The 18,590-nt window shown below is 35.3% G+C and overlaps 1 protein-coding gene across 1 annotated transcript in view; it reads right to left on the bottom strand.

Annotated features, from left to right (window-relative positions):
* The window catches only part of TEAD1 (TEA domain transcription factor 1), a 126,793-nt gene that overhangs the window by 41,933 nt on the left and 66,270 nt on the right, over positions 1–18,590 (bottom strand). The window contains exons 2-3 of the mRNA XM_015820042.1: positions 18,097–18,161; positions 11,019–11,081 (exon numbers count right to left, since the gene is read on the bottom strand). Of these exons, the coding sequence (XP_015675528.1) occupies positions 11,019–11,081; positions 18,097–18,161 (128 nt within the window). The remainder of the gene's footprint in view (positions 1–11,018; positions 11,082–18,096; positions 18,162–18,590) is intronic.

Below are 18,590 nucleotides of genomic sequence, written 5' to 3'. Positions count from 1 at the left end.
CAATTGTGGGCAACTAGAGCAAGAATCAGGACCTGAGAACATTGTAGCAAATTATAACGTAGCTGGTTTAGCTTTGAATAAAAAATCTGAATGAATAAAGCATGGTTTATTTTAGGATAATAAATTATAGACTTAAATAAGAGTTTGTTATTGGCTTACTGACTCCAATTCTATCTCAAGCACTATGTGCAAACAGGGATACATGATTTGTGGGATTCTGTCTTACTTTGGGTTTGTCCCTTGCCTAATCCTCTAATCAATCCAGAGGGTGCAAGAAAAGAACAGCTAAAAAGAGAAGAAACAAGCTAGGAATTAGCTAATGAAGCCACAATTATTTTGCTGGTTTGTTTCCAGTTTGCTTAATAATGAATTTATGAACACAGTTGTTGTCTCTTATTTCCTAACCGTCCTAAGATATAAGACTTGCCTTGTTAATCACACAAAGGCAATCACTTATATTCCCATAGGTGGCCACTCTTGAATCATAGAACTTAACTAGCCCAAGTTCCAGCTTTGGACCAATAGGTCTGGATTCTGGCTTAACAATCTCTAACATTATGTCAGTGATTGCACAGCAAGAATTGCTAGTTTTAACATTTTCCTTCCTATGTCAGAAAGACAGAATAACTGTTTTAAAAGGGAATGTCATTGCTAAACAAATGCATGCAACTTCTGTGTAGGACTGGAATAATGCCAGCATGGCTGATCTCTATACTGTATTATATACAAGCCCACATAGGAATCAGGCACAATTGAAGAGTAACAAATTAAGTTATGGGATTATGCATCAAGGTAAAAACTAAGAACCATTTACGAATTATAGTTCTACATATGGACTAACACTGCATTTAAATTTTATGTTTCTCTTAAGACTTTTAATATCTACATTGTTGTTTGATTTATTAAATAAGGACAGGATTCTTGAATTAGACAGAATTTTTTATTAATTCATTGTTCTGACTCATTGAAATTAAAGCGATTATTATTGACTAATAGTTAGATTTTAGAAAACTTCTAAAGGGTTAAACTCAATGTTTTAACAGGGAGGATTAATCTTAGTTCAGCTTTTTATTTACTCTTACACTATTTATAACCCCTTTTCTCTTTTTTTTACTGTGATTTTAAGCCTCTACTAAATAAATACATAAATCTTGAAGTAAGAAAGAAAAAAAATGGGGGTGCTTGGATATATGGCTGCCGAGAGGCTACAGATAAAAGATTGGGGGTTCATATGATGTGGAGAAAGCCAACTGCTACAGAGAGATGCATTTGATTCAGTGGTGGTATTCAGCCAGTTTGCACCACTTCGGCAGAACCGGTAGCTAATTTTTTGTTGCCCAGGCCCAGAACGGACTTCCGGAAGTGGCATCCACACAGAGAACCAGTTGTTCATACATTTGAATCCCACCACTGATTTGATTGATACCATCCATGCATTTGTGCCATTCACACATAGATTCCGCCTGTATGGGGTTTTCCCATTGAGTGGCAGCATCTTTGGAGTTACAAGCTGTGCATGAATGGGCTGAAATGGGCAATATTCCAAACAAATACTAGCCAGGCACTGATTTATTGACAAATAGAAGTTATATTATATTCATTCACATTTTTCTCAGAGATCGTTTGTTACTACTGCTGTATAAACAACAGCAAATTTGATTTTAATGGAAGTGATTTAAATGGAATTTACATTTTACTTCAAAAGTTTAAAATCATGGGATAAATCATGGTTTTAGGAACTGCTCAACTTTGGACGTAAGACTGAATAATGAAGGGACAGAAGCACTAAGAGGCAAACCTATGATTACAAGCAAAGTTGCAAGCATGCTGGCTAGAAATGCATGCCATCCAATATGGAATACAGATTCACACAAGTATTCCCTTGAAAGCTCATACAGAGTAATGAGAAGTGAGCAGCTTTTTAATTTGAACAGCTCCTTTAGAAGCAGAACAGGCTAACAGTATAGTTAAAGCTACTAAATATATATATATGTATACATGTATATGTGCGCATACATACACATATGCATACATACGTATACACATATCTCTGCCAAGCATAGCTAAAGTATATATTTGTTTTACTGATAATACTTACCATGCTTGTTACCTGGATGTAACAACAAAAAGTTTGTTAAAATTTTTCTGTATAAGTGCAATTTCTTAGCAAAATAGGCTACAGCAAATTAAAAAAATAGAAGGGGGTTGCAGTTCATTCAATATTTACAGGAATGTTAAATTTTTACCTAGAACCTGATTCATCAAAAGAGGAAAAAAGGGATTTAAGAATAGTCATGTTGATAACTTTAATAAAACTGAACACCTCGTTCTGGCAACATTAGACTTAAACACTGATGGTGGAAGCTCCTGTATCAAAAATGAGATGCTGCCTATTTTAAGCTAGCTGATGGAGGGTGGGGGATTGATGGCAGGAGAGCAGCTGTTTATAGTGTGTTCTTCCGTCCATCCTGCACAGAACATGAAACCGAAATCTGATCAGGTGTTAATGTTCCAGAAATGGCCCTGACACTTGTGGACCCTTCTCTAAGCTGCCCTTGTAGTCAGAGGGGAGATCCTGAGAACAGCATGGCTGCAGAAGAACCAGAAAATATACTGGCAGGGATGAGAAAGTACCTATTCCAAAGGTTGACCAACTCTCTGACTGATTTTGTTACCTAAGCTTTTGGATTTTGTTACCTAAGCTCTTATAATTTTAAATATGAAAAATAAACAGTGCTAGTTCTAAATCACATCTTATTTTCTGTACACTTATTGTAGAATACATCACAACCACAGCCTATCTACACAAAATTTTGAGTGCAAGAGTCGAGCTATGGATATTCATCTCAGCAACTAAGCCTCCAAAGAAATAATGTTGTTGTTGTTGTTGTTGTTGTTGTTGTTATTATTATTATTATTATTATTATTATTATTATTATTATGCCCCTTTTTATATTTGTAACATAAAGCAGCACAAATACCTAATATCTCCCTCCTATTTTCCCCCAAGAATCTCCTTACCAGCTGGGTTGGGCTGTGAGAGAGTGACTACTAGCCCAAAGCCACCCAGTGGCTTTCATGCCTAAGGGAGAGCTCCTAGACCAGCATTTAACCACTATACCAATCTCTATTATTTTCATATTATACCCTGTCTAGCCAGTCAAAGGGATTCATAACAATTATTAATTGGGGAAGCAAGGTCAAATATGCAGATTCCTTTTCATATTTGGAGACTGTAATGGTTGGGTTCATCTGAAACACTAAGCTTATATTTTTAATCTTGGCTTACCAATAAATCACAGTTGTCTGGGGTATTGACTAAACAATAATCCTATTCTGCACATAATTCTCAGACGCAGCAGGTGAACTCCAGGTAAAAATATTAAGCCATAATATTAAGTCATAACAAGATTACCTGTGTGACCAAGTAACAAAGCAACGTTACTTTGCAACGTTTCATTTTCAGACTTAGTACACTGATTCAGATTCTAGAAGCCTAGCACTGCTATGTCTTTATCAGTGTGTAAGAGCAAAATAGTAGATTTTATACCTTTTAAAAAAGATATATACTACCAAGTAATATTTGTTGCTATGCCTCTGGCTGTTGGCTTGCCTGCTTGATTTCTGGCATAAAGTTATCTCTAGCAGATAATGTCCTTGTTTGTTCTGGAACCAATAAGGATCACCACCCTCTCTCCTGATAATTTTTATTTATTTGGGGATATCTGCAGGACTAAACAGACCTCCCAGCTTTGAAAGTAAGGAAGAGAGAAGATTTGGCCTTCTGTCTTAATCTGCAGTTCTGGCTTAACTCCTAAGAACTGATTAAATCAGTCATTAAAATGTTATATGATGTTTGAGCAACTAGTGAAGAAGTCTACGTCCAATTAAAACTGGATGGGGAATTTAGGCAAGGAGATTAGCAGTAATTACCTAAACTGGAATTTGGCCAAGATACATGACTTAACACCCTTATTCTCCACCTCTGAGTGCACTGGGATCTTTAATGAACTCAAGTAATCAAAACCTTGACTTCTTAAGAAAACCTGCATCTATTTTCGCTGTCAGTTATGCAGCAGTTAATATGAAACAGCTTAATTAGAATAAGGTAAAAATTATGAAGTTTCTAGTGCAAATTTGAATAGAAACTTGACATGAATTATTAAACTATTAAATCATTAAATTATGAATTAATCTTCCTTAAAACCTTGGAGCAAAGTAGCATTTCCTTGGATAGCCATGAAAAGATTTTTTTTGCTTTTTTTTTTAAATCCATAAATATTTAAGCTCTATTAAAACAATTGCTTTGACCAAAGTAATCACAATGCTTCCTAAAATAGTAAACATGGACAAATATTCTATACCCTAAATTTCCCAAAGAAAATATATCTCCAGTGAAACTACATTCAGTAGCATACTCTCCTGCACTATTATGGTCTCTTGTCAGTTGCATCCCATTTTTCAGGAAAAAAAGGATTAAGTTTGGTCAAATGTATGAAGCCTGACCTTATAAAGCAGGCGTCCAAAAAATAAAATAAAAATAAAAATTGTTGGTGGTTATGATTGCCTGCCCACTCAGACTGTTGCAATTTATCTACAGTTCTTTACTTGAGTTCAGATTCACACATAATGTGAATACCGGTAAAAATAAAAAATAAAAACAGCTGCTGTAGTTCAAAATATGCATGTAATGGACTGAAATTGAGATATGGGTTTTTCCATGTACGGATAGTCCTGGATTTACGATTACAACTGAGCCGAAAATCTCTGTTGCTAAACAACACAGTTATTGAATTTTGCCCCATTTTATGATCATTCTTGCCACAGTTGTTAAATGAATTACTGCAACTATTAAGTTAGTGTTTTTAATGAAAAGAAGGACTAGGGGTTACATGTTAGCAGTGTTTCACTATCTAAGGAGCTGCCACAAAGAAGAGGGAGTCAAGCTATTCTCCAAAGCACCTGAAGGCAGGACAAGAAGCAATGGATGGAAACTAATCAAGGAAAGAACCAAGAACGGAGGAAAAATTTCCTGACAGTTAGAATTATTAATCAGTGGAACAACTTGCCTCCAGAAGTTGTGGGTGCTCGAACACTGGATGTTTTCAAAAAGAGATTGGACAACTGTTTGTTTAAAATGGTGTAGGGTCTCCTGCTTGAGCAGGGGGGTTGACTAGAAGACTTCCAAGATCTCTTCCAACTCTGTTATTCTGTTATTAGTAACACAATTGTTAAGTGAATCTGGCTTCCCCATTGACGTAAGGTCGCAAAAGGTCATAACATGACCCTGGGATACTGCAACCATCATAAATATGAGTCAGTTGCCAAGGATCTGAATTTTGATCACATGATCATGGCAATGAACATAAGTGTGAAAATCAGTCATAAGTCCCTTTTTCCAGTGTCTTTGTAGCTTCAAACTGTCACTAAATGAATTGTTGTAAGTCGAAGGACTACCTGTACTTATATTTGCACATGTATAGATCCTCCTATGAAACTGGGAACCTGAATACATGTGGGATTTTTCTTTTTTTACTTTTTTTTTTTTACTTTTTATTACAAATAGCACTATTCACCAATAAATATTGTATGAATTTTAACAGTTTTGTAATTAACTGGTGATGAAATCATAATCATAATTCTTCATTATACATTGTAATAAAAGAAACTGGTGAATAAAAAACAGAAATTGGGAAGAAATTGGGATTAGAAACATTCAATTAGCAAAGGGACTGAATATTTATAAATGTGTTTGGGGTCAGGAGTAAAAAAAATTTGAGAAACCACTGAAAACAACATAAACCCCAGCTTGATAATTTGATATGCGATGTGGAATGAGAATTGTAGTTCAATGTAACCAAGTGGGAGGAGGTTGCATTATGCAATGTATTCATACATAATATAATGAAATAATTTTTAATGAATCAGATTCCAAGGTTTCCATTGCTTTTGAAAAAAAATACCAGAAAAACAAAATATGATCAGAAGTCATTCCATTTTTTTAAAACCATGGGAATATTTACTGAACGTTATATAACAAGAAACTCAATTTTTTTTTAATGTAAAACTGTTCTTCTCCCTTAAAGAATTTAATAAGTCCAATCTGCCTTTAGGAAATTAATTTCGTATTCCAGTAAGATAAAAAGGATATTTAATTTTAAAATTTCAAAGCATATATTGGTGTGGGTGTATAATATTATAATAATATATATGGACGCACACAAACATATGAATTTTAAAAGTAAAAGTATGATAAAAAAGAAAAGAAAAAACAACCTGAAATTTATTAAAAATGGATTTTATGTTAAAGCAGAAAACATGAGCATAATTTCCTAATAAGTAATTTCGGAAATCTTATTCCTGTTCATACATAGTATTGATTTGAATAATAGAGAAGGAAGAGGAAGAACAGGAGGGAGAAGGAGAAGGAGGAGGAGGAGGAGGAGGAGGAGGAGGAGGAGGAGGAGGAGAAGGAGAAGGAGAAGGAGAAGAAGGAAAACAAGTACCATGGAAGTACGCAATTGTTCTAAACAAAAGACAGTAGAATAATTGTAGCCATGATCTCCAATTTTCTTATTATCAGAGAAGGCAGTAGAAGACACAAAAGCTGGCTATTTCAGCCAGCAATAGCCAGCGCTGAAAAAAGAAAGCACATTCAAAAGCTGTCCCAACTTGCTGCTTAATGAGGAGCAATTAATCCATCTTATTGTATTTCAAAATGCAGAGGACTCCATTCACATCAAAGAGAATTTTTCAAGGCTTTTATTATTATTTTTTTCAATAAAGAGAAGCTACATAGAGCTATCTTTAGAAACCTGACAACAGTATTTTCTTTTTACATGCAAACAGTATGGAATGCCCACTAATGGATATAAAATCATTGCATACATGTGAACTGTAGGCATGTTGTTTTTTTTACTTCGTTTAATGAGTTCCTAATGGATACTGAAAACGAAGCAAAAATATTAATTAAATGTTACTGTAGACCAGTGCAAAATGAGGAGCTGCAGCATTTCCTAGGTGGATGAAAAGGAGCAATCCACATTTCCGAATCGATCATTGAAGATTTTATCAACTGAGTTCAAAAAGCTTTAGCCTATATTGGGCATATTTGTATAGTATAGTTAAAAATCCTGGATCTGGATAATTGTTTTCTACAATAATGAAAAAAGTGCAAAGAACAGTGGCATGCTCCTAATACTCAGCAATACTTACTCACGCCCTTTCAGTGCACTCCTTCTAGTACCTATTCACTACATAGCTTTTGGATGACTAACCAGTCACATATAAAGAGAGCTGCTATATAAACTGCAGGCTATAGAATGTTCAGTTCATCTACTCAATGTGTGAAAGTCAGAGGTGGGCCTGTATTTTTAATCCCACTATCAACCCCTAAACATTGACAGTTGAACTCTTATGAAATACTCATAATTCAGAAACACAGATTTTGCTTTCTAATGACTGAATGTAGTTATCAATACTACGATGCAGAGATGCTACGGCTGTCCTCCCTCCTCTTTTAATGCTTAAAAGTTGTTGTTTTTATTCTCATTAATGTCTTTAAATTTTTCAATGTCTTTTAAAAATTGCTGCTGCAAATTTGCTGCTGCAAAAAATACGTTGTCTTCCTTCACCAGATATTTCAGCCTGATGAAACTATGAGCACTGAAGAAATCTTCCTCCAGGTAACCTGAAAGCACACCTGGGAAAATAACACCTTGCTTTGCAGCATCTGGAACAGGGAATGATCCGCAAGGGCAAAGGATATTTCCACCACAGTGAACTAGCTGGGTGTACTCCTTTGAGTTGCTTAACTTTGCATGGAATTGCAGCAAGGGGACCATAGTTTCTCTGCACTTTTGAAGAGAGGCATCAGAGCATCTCACTTAAGGTTTCCTCAGCTATATGAGCAGGCAACAGTTGCTCAGTAATGCAGCATTCAGGTGTGCTTAAGTGTATTATATTTAGCAATACTAAATATAAATATAAACTATTTACATTCAATGGAAGTTGTTCATGGAACACTAGTATTGTGAAGAACATTAAGAAACACTGCAACACAAGTTATGTTATGCAAAATGTTCCAAATTGCAGTAGTTGATCTGTGATTATTTACAGTCTTCAGATTAGATAGATGGCTTTTTCAGAAACCATCCCTCAGTAAATCACGTTCAATAGATGGACAGAACTGCAAGTAGCATTGCACTCATTAGAATCTGCTACAGAGCAGAGTATACATTTATCTTAAAATTTGCATGCTACATATAAAAGATTATCTCCTATTGCCCATTTTATCCTCTGTCCAAATCCTCCTTCATGTTTAGAAAGTTACGGTGAAAGAAAGTCTTTCATATGATGTTAATAATTCAAAAAAAAAAATCCATTCCTCTCCTCTTTTAATTTAGTGGACATAGTCGCAAGTGAAGAATATAAAAGGACCATTATTTCTTAGAGAACTCAGGTTATGCTAAAATAATATATTTTTATATTCTCCCTGAAGCACACAGAAAATAGGTTGCCTACTATCTTGCACTTAAACTATTTTTTTTTTTTAGCAAATAACAACTCTTAAAAAAGGCTTATCATAACTTTGTGGCCATTTTTTTCTATCCATCTATCTTTTTAGCCTCTCCACACATATATTCTGATTTAACAGAATCATAATCTTATATTTATTTTGATGCAGGATCCAGATTTTCTCTAAACAGTTTTACTCTAGAGAATTCAGGTAACCCTACATTTCCAATTTTGTAGTACCCATAGGCTTAATGTACAAACCCATATCCAGCCCTAACCTCACATAGATCCAATCTTGAAGGCTGGATCCCATCTGATTTAGTCCTCCAAGTTTTCCTTAATAAGAGGAACAATTTTTCTTTCATTTACCTCACATAAAAATGAATTTTGCACAGATGGAGATACTCCCCGCATCACTCAAAGCTCATTTTACTGTGGCAGTCTGTCTCTTTGCACTGATGCATATCCTAAAATTGTGACAATGGCAAAAATTCTAAAAATGCAGCAAAGGATTCTTTAAAATATTCTTTAGACCGAGGGCATTCAGGACAAAGGATTCCTAAACTTTAAACAGTAGAGAGGCAACAAATAAGTACCTGCTGGGAAAGAGGACTTGTAAGCATAATTGGTATTTTTTCTGCAAAAAAAGGCATCTTCGCCACTACCATCACCATCACCATCGTTAACAAAAGGAAGTGCATAAGTAAGAAATAGGCACATTTTCTAAAAGGAAACTTTACTATTTTAGGTGTGGGTAAAAAACAACAACACATTTTATGGTTTCTTCATAAAACAGAACCATGACAATGTAAATGCAAAAGTTTAAGAATAGGCCATTTGCTAGGTATAACACGAACAAATTACTGAATTTATTGTCCACAAAGGAGGCTGCAGGTGCCCAGTATTAATTTAGGTGTGTGCTTAAAGTCAGTACACTCTTTTAATCGTCCAAACATGAGCTAAAACACCTTCTTTTAGTCATTAGATTGGATAGTTTTAGTCTGAAACGCTACAGCCTTCTCTATCTTTGCACCCCGGGTTAACAAGCAACATGTTTAACTTGACTTAGTTGTTCACCAAACCCAACTATCAGCCAGTTCAGCTCAAAAGCCAGCCAACAACAGCCACACAAGCCTGCCAGCATGCTGCCCGCAGCAGAGTCAAACCAGAAGCTCCTGACAGAACACTTATAAAGTGAGTCTGTGGTTGACCTTTTCCTGTTCCAGGACTGGGGCAAATCCCACTGATGGTATTTAATATTTCAGACAATGAAGCCTTGCCCAATCTGGTGCCTTCCAAAGTTTTTGGAGTACAATTCTCATAATTCCTGTCCCAATCAGGATTATATCATTTGTAGTGTATCATACTTGGAGCACATCAGATTTGAGAAGATTGGTACACAGTATTCACATGCTGAAATGTGTTTCTTTTGGTTGAATTGTTAAGGTATTTTGACTTTTTTTTTAAAAAAAAGGAATGATCACAAAAAAGATAGAAACAAAAGGGAAAAAAACCCTCCACTTAACCTGTCATTCCCCCCCCCCCCCAATACCTTTCCTATTAAAAAATATTCAGGAGCTTGCAATGCAAAATTTGCATTTCTTACATGTACAAAATGAAGCCTTGCTTGCTATGTTTGTTTGTTCTTGGAAATTAGAAAGAGGAAAAAAATGACCATCCCACTTTCTTAATTTCAAGTGAAGCGAGGCACAGCTTCTCCAGAATATACTCTTTAAGAAACTACCAAACTGAAATTGTGCAGCCCAATCTTCGTTCTGTGTACACAAAAGCCAGTCTTACTGTGCTCTGTGGACCTTAAGTGTGTAAGAGGAGAATGCAGGATTTCCTCTGCAAAGCCCACGTTTATCAGATCTGAGCAAAAGATTTCCACATCTTCAGGGAGTGCAGATTAAGCACACGGCTAACTTTTCTAGAGAAGAAACCAATCAGGTGGTTTCATTTGGCCAATATAAAAAGTGTGGAGGCTAGAACGATTTGCCAAAGGTAAACTCTGGACATTGCAGATAAGGATAACATCCCTGGAGGAAAAGTGTGAATTTAGCACTCATCTGAAAATGTATCTTTAAAAACAATACAGAAGAACTGCTACACTGATTTAAATCTCAGCTTTTACGATATGTGCTTGATCTTCTTTTATTTAACCAGTGTTTTGTCCCCCCCCCTCCATCTTACAAACTCTTATCTACTAATGAGATTTTAAAAGCAAAAAAACAAAAACAAAAAACAAGGACATATTTCCCTATTAAAGTTGGCATGCAAACAGTGAATAGCATTCCAAGGTGTTAAAATAGTTTAATATAGATGCTACTGCAGAAATCAGAGGGAGGGAAGGAGATTAAACACAAAGAAATGTCAACAGCTACCACATGCAAGGAAACTAGGTTACAAGAATCACAGCCCCAGGCATTCCTCCAATCACCAGGGAACACAGGAAGTAAAACGCATAGCAACCACAAGCCCCAAAGCAGAAAAGCGCATACCTTTAGCTTGGAATGAAAATCACGAGATTTCCTTCTGGCAAGAACCTGAATGTGACTAGACACCTGCAGGGTAGGGGAAGGGAGGGAAAACAAAGGAAAAGCCTGTAACCATGGAGATGAAAAGCCCCCTACAACTGGGCAAGCCAAACGTACCTTAATGGCAGCTTGAATTTCTCGAACTTTCTTCCTGGCTAAGACCTGTATGTGACTAGACACCTACATTGTTTGGAATTTTAAGGGGGAAAAAAAGGGGAGAACAAAGGGGAACGGGAGAGAAGAGAAATAAAAAAAAAAAGAACACGAGAAATCAAATTTGTGTCTGGAAAAAAGAAAAGAAAGAAAGAAAGAAAGAAAAAACCCAGAAAGTTTCTTTGGGGAAAGTATTTTGCATTGTCAGTAAATTTTGCTATTAAGAGATCATATTTCCCAGCCATGCACCATATTTCGTAGCACAAACATTTACCAGTGCTGGTCATCGCTGCAGTGATTTAAAGGAAGAAAAAGTTTTAGACTATTACATCTTGAGCTCTTTCCTTTAAATTGTTCTGACTACAGTCTGTGTAACTGTAATCTGATGATATTCAAATTTGCAGATGCTCTTCAAAAGTAAACAAATTAAAATTTAATTATATGGAAATACTAGATATATACACACACACACACACACACAAGCACAATAGTAAGCAAGCTTTATATCTTGTCCCAAAATAAATAGCTTAAAGCACTTAAATGGCCCAACAGCACTTCAATTAAACATTTTTATAAACACATACTTATGTACTGTATATTCTTATTGTAGTTGTTGCTATGACACTTTTTGTTTTAACTTACATATATATTGCCAGCATGGTAATCATTCTAGCCAACTTGTATCTAACCTAATTTCATGACATTATTTCACATTACATTAAAGAAAAAAGTTTGAGTTTGGGGGAGAATGCTATTCCCCCCCCCCACAAAAAAAAAAAGCTGAGACAGACACTGTCATAATGGGAAATTAAAAATAATCAATATACTGCAAGGCTGGTTATACTATGAATCATTTTTTTTAATCCAAGGATTAAATGCAGATATATGAGGATTATTTAAATTCCTTCACTGCAGTTTTCCTGGTTTGATCTACACTATGATATTATGAAGGGCACTATAATGTTACTAGCTACAAAGTAGAAAAGTAAGTAAGATTATATTCAGAATGCAAATATTTATTAATAAAAGTATGCAGTAAGAATTAAACTCCCATTAAGTCCTGTAAGGACAGAAAAATTACCCAATTGTCTCATTTCTTCTTTATCTCTCTTTAAAGCAGCTGTCTCACAAATCTACCTGGCTGTCTCCAGGGCACATATTACATTATGCAAATATTAAGACCTGATCATTTATAATTGTTGACAATTATTATTATGTCTGACACATCATCAAAATTACTAAATTTTACATTCACTCTGCACCTATAGGTTACAAATAAGATCATTGGTTTGATGTTCAGATTTTCTGCATTTCTTGTTTTCCATTAAGTATGTGTCAACTATTATTATGTTGGGTTTTGTCATTACTACAATCGAAAGTGTAGTGTCAAAAATGACCCTATGGTGAGAACTGAAGTAAAATTTAAGAATTATTAAATTACCTGAGTGGCAATAAATATATGACTGAGGTTTTAATTTTTTTATCTACACTTTATTTGTATTTGATTTATAATAATAATAATAAAGTTGGAAGGGACCTTGGAGGTCATCTAGTCCAACCTCCTGCTCAGGCAGGAAACTCTATACCATTTCAGACAAATGGCTGTCCAGTCTCTTCTTAAAAACTTCCAGTGTTGGAGCATTCACCGCTTCTGGAGGCAGGTTGTTCCACTGGTTAAATGTTCTAACTGTTAGGAAGTTTCTCCTTAGTTCTAGGTTGCTTCTCTCCTTGATTAGTTTCCATCCGTTGCTTCTTGTCCTGCCTTCAGGCGCTTTGGAGAATAGCTTGACTCTCTTTTTTGTGGCAGTCCCTGAGATATTGGAACACTGCTATCGTAACCCCCCTCGTCCTTCTCTTCATTAAACTAGACATACCCAATTCCAGCAATCATTCCTTACATGTTTTAACCTCCAGTCCCCTAATCATCTTTGTTGCTCTTCTCTGTACTCTTTCTAGAGTCTCAATATCTTTTTTACATCATGATGATCAAAACTGGATGCAGTATTACAAGTGTGGCCTTACCAAGGCATTGTAAAGTGGTATTAATACTTCACGTGATCTTGATTCTATCCCTCTGTTAATGCAGCCTAACACTGTGTTGGTTTTTTTGGCGGCTGCAGCATACTGCTGGCTCATATCTAAGTGATAGATCCACTAGGACTCTGAGATCCCTCTCACAGTTGCTACTAATGAGCAAGGTACCACCTATACTATACCTGTACATTTGGTTTTTCTTGCCTAAATGTAGAACCTTACTTTTTTCATCATTGAATTTCATTTTGTTAGATAGCACCCAGTGTTCAAGTCTGTCCAGATCCTCCTGTATCTTAAGCCTATCTTCTGGAGTGTTGGCTATTCCTGCCAGCTTGGTGTCATCTGCTAATTTGATGAGTTCCCCATCTATCCCCTCATCCAAATTGTTGATGAAGATGTTGAAGAGCACTAGGCCCAGAACAGAGCCTGGGGCACCTCACTACACACTTCCCTCCATGTAGATGCAGTTCCATTGAGGACCACATGCTGAGTACGGCCAGTCAGCCAGGTACGAATCCATCTGGTGGTGATGCTGTCTAACCCACATTTTTCTATACAAATTACTGAACATTAAATGTTCAAATTGGTTGCTATTTTTTTCTAAACAATTCCTTACTCTTTGACACATGGCTTTTAAACTTCCTAACTACAGAAACATTTTCTTTGGGGAAAAAAAAGTTAATAAAATATACTGTGACAGGCCTTTGACCTTTTTGATTTTTGATACACCTTATATTTGGAAAGAATTCTAAACTAGGTGGATCAATAACCCTGCTCAGCTTCAAAATTCTTCACTTCAAAACTGACCTTGACATCTGTGCCTTTACCTTGATTCAGAAACATCCTAATTCAGACATTAGAGAATCTAAAATCTTAGAATCAAAAGGAGCAATTTAGGTCATCAAGGCCAACCTCCTGCTCCATGCTGGTTCCCAAATTAAACCATCCATAATTTAAGACTTTCTAGCCTCCAACTGAGCTCATGTAGCAAGAGGATGTGGGGATATTAAGGGTTTTTACCCCTTAATATTGTTCTAACGTTAAGCTAGAATCGGCCTTTTTGTCATTTTAATCCATTACTGTATGACTTGATCTGAGATTTACACAGAGCATGTCTGAGTCTTCTGTGCAACATTCTTAGGTACTTGAAAAGTGTAATTATGCAACTACATACTTTCAAAGTACAATTTCAGGTGTAGGTAATCCACAGCTGGTTAATTTTATTTTCTTGCTAGTAGCACTCTAAAATTTAGGTACATTTGGAGAGAGAAAAAGAACTGCAACCTGTAACTAAGTTCACCAGTTGAGATTGGTAGTTCAAGTTAGAATTTGGAAATTCATTTCAAAGCTATTGAATCACATTAAGCTAGGAATCACATTAAGCCATCATTAGTTTTCCTATGTCTGGTTAGCTGGATGTTAGAACTGAACTCAATAAAACAAATGGATTCCCTCTTATAATCCTTCTGGGAAACATGTGTGGAAAAATACTGTAAATAAATAAAATATTTTTGCAATATTATTTTTGAATAGCCAAAAGAACTTAATGGGAATTAAAATGCTGCCATAAAGTAATTTTAGAAATTACAGTATATCTACTTTTAATTGCAATTTGGAGCTCAGCTTTAAGAGTGACTGTAATTTAATTTCTCTCTATGGAAAAAAAAATGCCAGAAAAAAATATTTAATGCAGATGACTATGAATCAGTGACATTAGGCCATTTCCCTGTTTCTCTTTTTTTGGCTGAACTGTCATTAGTTTTATGGTACCATAAACAATACATGTAAAGTATTCTGCAATTCAACCAAGACATACATTCAGGATTTCTGTATTTTTAATTTTCTCTGTAAATGTTCAATGCCATTTTGTTCCAAAGACAGAAGGCCTACAACACACACACAAACACACACACCTTTCATTGTCTTGAACGTGGAACAAAAAAAGGGGGGGCTCTTTCTTAAAACGAAAGTCTCAATTTATTTCTGGAGAAGACCCACATGGGAAGCAAATTTATCAGATGGCCATACATACTTCTGTTGCTCCCAGTGGGACTGGAAGGTAACATCTGAAATGAGAATTTAATTGTTGAGTCCTTAGTGCTCTGGGAGTTTGATTATTTGCTTGCAGAGTTTTCATTACCTAACTAGGTAACACCATTGGTTTGAGTTGCCTGTTTATATATAGTAGCTTACTCTGATAGTGTTACTAGAGGTAGAATTTCCTCCTTGGTGGTTCCTTGAATATTGTTTTCTGCCTAATTGTTGTCTGGTGCTGACCCCTGCTTATTTGCATGTTGGCTGCTGGAAGGGATGTGTTCTAGTTTTTTTGTTTCTTTTTTGTTTTTTGTTTTGGTATTTTTTAAAATTATCTCTTGAATGGTGTATAAATGTGATTTATTTGTATATCTATTGATGGCTGATTTGTCTGAATGCCAAAGTTCCAGGAATCCCTTAGCATTTTTTTAATTTAGATTGGTCTAGAATGCTAATAGTTTCCCAGTTGAAACTGTGATTGACTCTGTTCATGTGTTGTAAGATTAATGAGCTTTCATCATGTCTTCTGAAAGATAGTTGGTGTTCACGGATGCACTCTGCTAGTCTTCTACCTGTTTGTACTACATGGTCGCTGTTGTATATTGTAGATAATTCCTGTTTTCTTTTCTTGGACTACTTTTGGTTTGCTTAAGAGGTTTTGGAGGACTTTAATTGGTTTTTGTGTTATAGTAATATCATGTTCTTATAGCAGTCTGTTGGTTGTTTCTGAGATGTTTTTGATAAACAGTTAGGCAAAAAACAATACTCTAATCAACAAACTACCAAAAAGAAAACTATATCCACTGCCAAACTGGCAGGACAAGCAGTAGCATGTAAATAGGTAGCAAACCCCACACTCACTGACACAGACGGTATTATTAGCTGGAGTAATGAAGTATTTGCAAGCAATTGAACAATGAACATGAACAATTGTCCTGTAATGTTATCTACTGGGACTTTGCATGAATTTATTTGCATGAATTTATTTTATCATAAAAATATAAATATGTCTGATAATTATACAGGCTTGAAGTGATCACAGAGCAATATTCAAGAAAATAGATAATTTTAAAAAAAGAAAAGAAATTCCTACATCATAAGTCTCCTATTCAAACATTATATTTTGGACATTTAGTCATCATATGAGCAATGGGGATAAACTTTCACCAGCCTTTTTCCTTCCAAAGGCTGGAGATGTATAGCCAGAGAAGGCACTTATGCCACAGCAAGGTCATCTGCATCAAAAAGGTGTTTGTCTATAGAACTGTATGGGTATTTTCTTTCATAAGATCCAATTACCCAGACAGATGGTAGAATCCTCTTCACTGAATGAATTCAAGGAGAGTTTAGACAGCCATCTGTCCAGGATCCTCTAATTTGGATTCCTACACTGAACAGGAGGTTGGACTCAATAGCTTAAAAGCCCCATTCCAGCTCTGTGATTTGACGAGCTCAAATCCTGATCGCACAGATTTTGAATTCATCTGGAATCCAGGATCCATCCCCTTTTTTTTCTAGATGTCACTGGCAACATGGGTCATCCTTGTGGCACTCAAGTGAAGGAGATAAGTGCTCTATATGCAATGCCATAACAGGGCTATGATCAATTGGATATTCTTTGTCAGCCAGAGATAATTTTCTTTGTGACCATCTGGACTGCTCCCACCTGACTGATTTTTTTTTTTCAAAATAGTTAAAAACCTGATTGTTTCCACAAAAACAATTGGGTAAGGAGGATGGTTGAGCTTCTTTGGATTTTGGTATATTTTGATTATTTAATGATATGTGATTGGTCTTCTGGTCAGTTTTATTGTTTTTGTTCGATATATATATTCTTTTTTACAATAATTGTAAAACTACAAAATTTTAATTGTAAGCTTGTGGGGTCAAGCACAAATTAAATTAAAAGAACAAAAACTTCATTTATTTTTTTCTAATTTTAAATAGTATGTCAATTCTGTCACCAGTTTGCTCAGTTCTTCTTTCAAAATCTGTTTAAGCATATCTCTATTCCTGGAGAAAATGCTTAATATATCAGTAAGGTTCTTCAATAGATCTTAGAGGATCCTTTGTATAAATTTGAGTGGCTACTTGCTAATCATCGGATAAACTTCCTTGTTTTCTTGTTTTGTCCTTAGACAACATTTTGTAGCTCTTTCTATTTGAAATGTTTCAGACAAAAAATTTGGCCTATTCAACTTAAAGCCTTACATTGAGCAGATTATTGTCCCAAAGAAAACAAGCATTTTACTAGTTATTCATATAGTTTTGCTAATTTTGAACCATTCTCTTTCTTTTTCTCTTAAATATCACGTGAACTCTGATTCCAATTAATAAATATATCTTACTTTTTAAATCTGATTCTGTGCCTTGAAGTTTCTCAATACTACCATCACTGGATCCATTTGCTTGAAGCCCAAATATTTATGTAGGTCTTCAACAAGTTCTAGCTAATGCATTGTGTCAAAAGGAAGAACTAAGTTATGTGGTTCTGTAAAAAGTTTTTACAAGTGCTAATTCTTTTGAGATGAGAACAATAAGGTGGGAACAAGCCAGAAGTCTAAGAAAACACAGATCCATCATGCCAACTCAGTATTTATTGTGAAACTAATAGATTAACAGTTCCAGACTGTTTTACAGATCTATAGGAGTTTTAATCCTGCAAGTGTACTGTGTGCCTAAGTAATTTATATGGAAGTGGTGAATGGTACAAACAGCACTATTTTTCAAAGCAAACCCAAGATTTTGTAAACACCATTCTGCGTCTGCTGCATTCACTCATTCATTGGCACACATCTTCTATCCTGCAGGATTGTCTTACCTGTTTCCTGGTCCGTGTCTTTCCCGTCCTAAGTTTGATGTATCTGGCTATCAGTTCATTCCTACCTGAAATGAATATGAATTTACAATGAAGACTAAAAGTAACAATTCATCATTAATATATTTCACATCAAAACATAACTTAAAATAGATGCAATGAAAAGATGGTTCAAGGATATTTTTGAAAATAACGGTTTGAGTAAACATTTTTTTTTCATAATGGCATTTCCCCATCTTTTAAACTCCTTTGTTATTAGTCGATGGGAGAATCCAATAAGCAAATACCTAGGTATCATTGGATTTTTACCCTTGTTTTTGTCCAAAAATTGTACTTCAGCTAAAATAGTTCTGGCATATGGGAAATTATTTTAATTTTAAATTATTACACAGATAGCTTTTGTTTAATGACCACTCGTTCAGCAACCATTTAAACTTATAATAGGACTGAATGAGTGATAGTTATGACTGGTCCTCAGAGTTCCGACTGTTGCACTG

Source organism: Protobothrops mucrosquamatus, unplaced genomic scaffold, assembly GCF_001527695.2.
Source record: "Protobothrops mucrosquamatus isolate PMUCROS unplaced genomic scaffold, P.Mucros_1.0 scaffold1047, whole genome shotgun sequence".
NCBI classification, from domain to species: domain Eukaryota; kingdom Metazoa; phylum Chordata; class Lepidosauria; order Squamata; family Viperidae; genus Protobothrops; species Protobothrops mucrosquamatus.
This window is presented reverse-complemented; position numbering and strand designations above follow the sequence as displayed.